General features: G+C 41.6%; 1 protein-coding gene across 1 annotated transcript; it reads left to right on the forward strand.

The window, feature by feature from the left end:
• The first annotated feature begins 214 nt into the window (after positions 1 to 214).
• On the forward strand, positions 215 to 6,486 carry LOC146317111 (hyaluronidase-5-like). Its single transcript, XM_084733672.1, has 4 exons — positions 215 to 314; positions 2,041 to 2,956; positions 3,613 to 3,702; positions 5,307 to 6,486. The coding sequence occupies exons 2-4, from the start codon at positions 2,051 to 2,053 to the stop codon at positions 5,634 to 5,636; spliced, it is 1,326 nt and encodes a 441-aa protein (XP_084589798.1). The 5' UTR covers positions 215 to 314; positions 2,041 to 2,050; the 3' UTR covers positions 5,637 to 6,486.

Raw genomic sequence — 6,486 nt, forward strand, 5'->3', positions numbered from 1 at the left:
TGATGATGTTTTTATGATACCTGACTGTTTCATGTGTTCTGTATATGTATATCAATTACACTGATGAGCTGATGTTTTCATCTCTGCTGTGTCAAATTGTAAATGAAATCAGAATTAAACTGATGTTCAAAAATGCACAAAAAGACGCTGACCTCTGACTCTTCCTGCAACCAACCAAATGTGCTGTCAGATACCGATCAATCAGAGAGAAAAAACAGTTTCCTGTGAAGAATGAAGCAGCAAAAAACAAGAGAGACATAGAGAACTTTAGAACCCGGGAACAGTCCTTCACAGGTCACCGAAGAGAACAGCAGGTAGGAACTGAAAATATTTTTATTCCATAAAAATATGGAAATGCTATATATTTCTTTTTTTTGGGGGGGGGGCTGTAAAAGCAATTTCCAATCCATCTTTGATCAGGTAATAAAAAAAAGAATAAATATGTTTTAAAGATTATTTAAGATTTCTTTTATATATAAAATATAAATATAATCAAAACAAGGGAATCAATAAGTTCTAATTAAAATATTTTAATTTAGTATGGATATTTTATTGTAGATTCACAAGCCTCTCTTGGTCTGTCCAACTTTTTAGCTAACTTATCCAGTATTATGTCCTATTTTATATTAATAAATATATAACATCTGCAAAATAATCAGCATGTATGTTGGTGTCTCTGTGAGACACGACGGACACGATGATCGATGATCGAAACAGCCTGCGTCAAAACCGTGACAGAATCAGAAATTTAGGACTGAATTCTCAAAATGTGCGTTCTGCCATGAGACACGTCAACAAACCAAACAAACGTTATTCAGCAGGAAATGTCTATCAGCGCCATATTGGACACACCCATAGAAATAAAAATGGACACAGCCCAGACTCATATAATATCTGCCGTGAAGACTTTGAAGGAATTTAATAAAAGGCATTATTTGCTGTTTTGCTCTGTGAGACACATGTTGTCTTCAGACAGAGGACTGACAGAGAGCTGAACATCATGATGTCACAGCGAAGATGACTAGATTGATGACCTGATTAGATGAGGGGTCTGTTGCCTTTATGATCACAAAAAGACAAAAAAAAAAAACATCTGCAAAGAGCTGTAAGAATTCAGTTCTCTCTTTTCCTTGAAGACTTTTCTAAAATTTACAGGAAAAGGCACTGAGCCACAGACGTGGGCTTTGATATTTTAGATGACTTTTTTTTTTTTTTTTTATTTGGTGTGTAGGCTACATATGTTTACAGCTGGAGAATGTAAGAAACACTTTAGACTGTAAGAGAGAAAAAAGTATGAGACAACTCAGAATTTCAAGGCAACATACTGCAAAAGATTTGTGGGTTTTGTTCCCAACTCAAACTTCTTGACTTTATTTTGTATATATTAAAGTCACAGCGAGCCACTGCTAAAAAGCTGCAGGTTGCAGACCATATTAGACAGTTCTCACAGATTATGTTATCAACGTATGAAATCTTTAGATATGGCTAAATGAGGGGGACGGACACTACTGTACATATTCAGTGGGCCATATGACCAGGAAGTAAACCCCAAAGCTTTTGGCTGCTGAGCAGTTCTCGTTAGACTTGGGTGCCATCTTTACATACACTATCCAGTTCCTCATAATGTATCTACAGATATTTTTGCTAAGATTGAAGAAATTCTGTAAAGGCATTCTTGATATACAGTGTTCACAAGAATGGGATGAACGGATGGACAACCTGAAATATATACGTCCTTTGGCCACAGCTGTTGCTGACGTGTAGGCATTAAAAAACTTTCTTTCCATTGTAGCACAATTCACCAACAATCATCAAACAATCTGACTGGCCTCAAAACTGTTCTTGAAAAGACTTTAGATCTCTCTAGACCAATCTTAAAGAGACAGTTTGAAGCTCCTGCACATGAGGTCATGGAGATTCTGCATCAGCACAGACTCACTATCAGAGGGTTCTCTCCACGTGAACAGGTTTGGGATGGTCCTTAACAGAGAAAACAGGGTGGACAGAGTCTTACTGGTTGTCTTTCCTCCATTTGTCCAGAGCAGTTGTGATGGCCCTCTCCTGCGTCACGCTCTGCATCATCGGATCTATCACCACCATCCTCGCGTTGCCGCCCACTGAGCCGCCGCTGATCCACGACCACCCCTTTGTGGCCATATGGAATGCCCCCACTAGCAAGTGTCAACAGCTCCACATCCCACTGGACACCGCAGCCTTCCAGGCGGTGACCACGCCCGCCGCAGTGCCTGGTCAGTTCCTCACCATCTTCTATGAGGACCGCTTCGGCTTCTACCCTAAGGTCGACACCACCCACCGCAAGATCTACAGAGGTGGAGTCCCCCAAAACGGGAACCTGACCGAGCATCTGGCCAAGGCCCAGAATCAGATTAATCACTACATCTCCGAGGACTCCTCTCCTGGGCTGGCTGTCATCGACTGGGAATCCTGGCGCCCCTTATGGGACCAGAACTGGGGATCCAAACGTATTTTTCAGAAGCTGTCCATCAGCCATGCCCTTCAGATGGCCCCATTTTTATCATCAAAGAAAATTTTGGAACTGGCAAAGAATCAGTTCCAGCAGGCCGGGCGGCGCTTCATGGAGAAGACCATCAGCCTCGGCAGTGGCCAGCGTCCGAGCCGCCGCTGGGGCTTCTACCTGTTCCCCGACTGCTTCAACTATGGCTGGGAGAAGGCTGGCTACACGGGGAAGTGCTCCACGAAGACCCAGAAGCAGAACAACCAGATGCTGTGGCTGTGGGAGCGCAGCACCGCCCTCTTCCCCTCCGTCTACCTCCACAGGAGCCTGAAGAATTCCCCGCAGGCCAAGCTCTACGTCCGCAACCGTGTTCAGGAGGCGCTGAGAGTAGCCACGCTGCCCAAGCGTCCTTACACAGTGCCGATCTATGTGTACTCCAGGCCGCTGTACCGGGACCAGACCCAGGAGTTCCACAGCCTGGTGAGCCCATCTGATTACTTAAAATAATAATTGTTGTGTTTTTATTACCTTATTGCCATTAATCTACAGAAGAAGCAGAGGACACAGTGTTTAAGAAAGTTGGCATGGAAATACAGACATTTCGTATAGGTGTATATAACACAAATCTACCTGTGGATCACTGTTAACAGACCCCAGTCTGCAGCCACAGAATTGTAGAGTAACATCAGGCTTCATGATCAAACAAAGTTTATATCACATCGACACCTCTGACCACATTCACACGCTGCCTCTCCCGTGCTCTCTGCTGGGAGTCATCACACAAAACTGTCCAGTGGTTTTCCAGCGGTTCATAAAGTGTGGGTGGAGCATCAACACCACTGTGAAATTCCTCTTTATTCTACATGACGTGACTTCAACACCACATCGAAACATGACCTTAGAGGGTCATCTACAGCGTCATAGTTTGAAACATAGTGGCACTGACCAAGCTGCTGTATTTGACACATTGAGAGTGAATATTCTTACTCTGACTAAAAATAGAAACAGCTGATTAAACACTTTATATGTCAGCATCAAGTTTCAAGTCTTCATCTGTTTACCTTTTGTAAAACTGGAATAATTAATCTTTAATCATCTGTATGGTGTCATATCTCTGTTTGTTCGTCCTCTTTCAGGCAGATCTGGTGAGCACTGTAGGAGAGTCTGCAGCTCTGGGAGCTTCAGGGGTCGTAATGTGGGGAGGAACCAAAGACTTCAACAGCATGGTGAGCACACTCACTGGGTGTACTGGTCTGCTCCCAGTCAGCACAGTTTCACATGCCAATATGTATTAAAAAGTGTCTGAAATCATTCCTCTGTTTCACACTGGCTACGACGTGATCTCTTTCCAGAACGATGCACCATTGAGGGGACTTTTTGGGATAAAGAAAATTCCCTCATTCTGTTTTCTCAGACAATGTTTCCTTTCTGAGCTGCAGTGGAAGGATAGAAACACTGTCTTTGCATGAACTATTGAGGTGAAAGTGAAAAAAGCTGCGAACAACACATAGACTTTAAAGCTTACGTGTGTCTCTTCAGCCAAAACATACTGTACTGTATGTGCAACAGTCTTCACAGGTCTGAAAACAGGAACCAGATGACCAGGCTTTAATCAGCAAATAATTAATCTGCCTTTGTTTCCTCTTTTAGGAGGAACTGACAGCTGTGACACTGCAGTTTCTGTTATCTCAACAGACACATGTGAAAGTCATTTGACTTTTCTGCTTTTGTGTGTGATCTTAATTAATTGTTATTTGATGTACCTTGATATTTTTGTGGCAGAATCCAACAGAGATCTTAAAAATCTAAAATATCAAAGAGCAAAAAACTTTTGCTCAGTTGTAGGTCAACAGGCGTGTAGGAGAAGATAATAAAAAGCAAAACGACACAAAGATGTGATAACAAATCTTCGAAGTGCAGAAGACAGTGTGCAAGGGTCTTTTTGCTTTTTTTAAAAAAAAAAACAAATATAAAATGTATTTTTGGCTTGTTTTCAAATTTCTAGTGGCAACATCAGTTTGTCTGCTGGTCAATCAGTCGGTCACTCCAACAGTTTGATCCAAAATAAAATGACTCAACAACTATTCTTTATTTTGCACATTATATTGTGACAATCAGTTTTACTGTGTGTCTGTTTCCTGTCAACTTTACAGTCATGTAAAGTCATTCTCGTCACCTTTGACCCTGTCATCAGCTTACACTGATGGTACACAGTGATTAGCTAATGTCGCTAACAGTTTTCTAAAACACTGAGCTACCACAGACACGAGCACTGACAAATCAGCTCTGATGGCTTTTAGTGTCATATTACATTATACTCAGACAAGCTGTTAGGAGACCAGCTACTTCCTGAAAACCAAACTAACAGTGGTGCTATACTGAGTGACCAGCTAAAGGTCATCTAAAGCCCCGTTTAAACTTCTTCAGTGGGTATAATCAGCATCTTGTCCTGGGTCATGTAAAAACAGTGATGCAGAAGAGAAACTAACCTTTAATCTCAGAGATTCAGGTAGAAGCTACAAAACTACTAAGAGCTGAACACAGACAAAACCTCTTTCTCACTGCTCTCCTGCAAACAGGGTCAATTGCCTATATTTAGCAGGTTTACTCATGTTAAAAAAAAAAAACCCTGCATATACAGGATCGTAAAACTATTAACAATATGTGCAAAACAACTTCTTCACAACTGTTCTATTGTCATGATTGTTTTCTACATATAGTCTATTCAAACTGATATACTGTTGATTTTTATAACTCAGAAAAACAGTCAACTAAAATTCAACATTTAACACTCAATTCTAAGTCTGAGATTTGAACCTCCTCCCTACAGGCTGCCTGTCAGTCTCTGTCTGAGTACCTGACGTCCACCTTCAACCCGTACATCGCCAACGTGACGGCAGCCACCATGCTCTGCAGCCAGGTCTTGTGCCAGGGGAACGGCCGCTGCGTCAGGAAGAGCTACAACTCCACCCACTACCTGCACCTGAACCCCACCAACTTCCGCATCCTGCGGGCTGAGAGGAAGTACGTGGCGATTGGTCAGCCCTCTGCTGCTGACCTGGACGCCTGGGCTGAAAACTTCACCTGTCAGTGCTACGCGGGGTGGAGCTGTTCACCCAAAGTGCTGCGTCCGACCACGATCAAAGTCATCCAGGTTTAATGTGTGCAGTGTGCCCCCTGCTGATCAACACATGTCATGATCATTAATGCAAAACTAAAATTACTGTCTGCAGTTTGGTAAAATTCTGGCCAGTCTCAATGATTATTTAAATGTAATGTGATCCATCATCCAGATAATGTAATGTGGAAAGTTATTATTAATTAGATTCAATACTGATTCATTGAATTGAACAGCCAATAAATAAATAAATGCTTTTCTGCAAACAGTTTTTAGCCTTTTGTTTTGGTGTAATTGACAGACTGTTCTACACTGAACAGAGCAGCAGAAACTGAGGGACAGGTTAATAAAGATTAATGAAGAAAAGCACAATCTGATCATTAGCCATAAAAAAGTAACATAAATTTCAGGCAGGGTGTAATAAAGACCATTTAATGGAATCAAGGCCGAACGGACTTAAGACCAAGTCAAGAAAGACAATAAACCATTCAACCATTCAATCAGCTACAGTTCTTTGGATTTAGCAAAGTCACGAATGTGGTCAGTTTCATCAGAAGAGAAAATAAGTTACAGGTTAAATCTGGAACATTTTCCTAAAAATGTGCAAAGTATAATCATCACTTTTGACCCAACAGACGTGTGTGGTGTCTGTAGCTCTCTCTCCCTCTTGGCCTTTATTCCTATTTTGTGTTATTGTTTTGCTGTGTCCAGGGCGTTTCATCCACCCAAAATGTTGGTATTTAATGTCCTAGTGCGTTTATGAACAGCTCAGACAAATCCTACTGACCCTACCTTTAAGTTTGTCTAAATGTTGCATTAATTGTTAAAACTGTCATTTCAATTCTGAGGGAAAAATATTTGTACACAAGTGTGCATTAAAACTACACCCTTA

The sequence above is a fragment of the Lutjanus erythropterus genome, chromosome 13 (assembly GCF_056507025.1).
Source record: "Lutjanus erythropterus isolate fLutEry1 chromosome 13, fLutEry1.hap2, whole genome shotgun sequence".
Lineage (NCBI taxonomy): Eukaryota > Metazoa > Chordata > Actinopteri > Lutjaniformes > Lutjanidae > Lutjanus > Lutjanus erythropterus.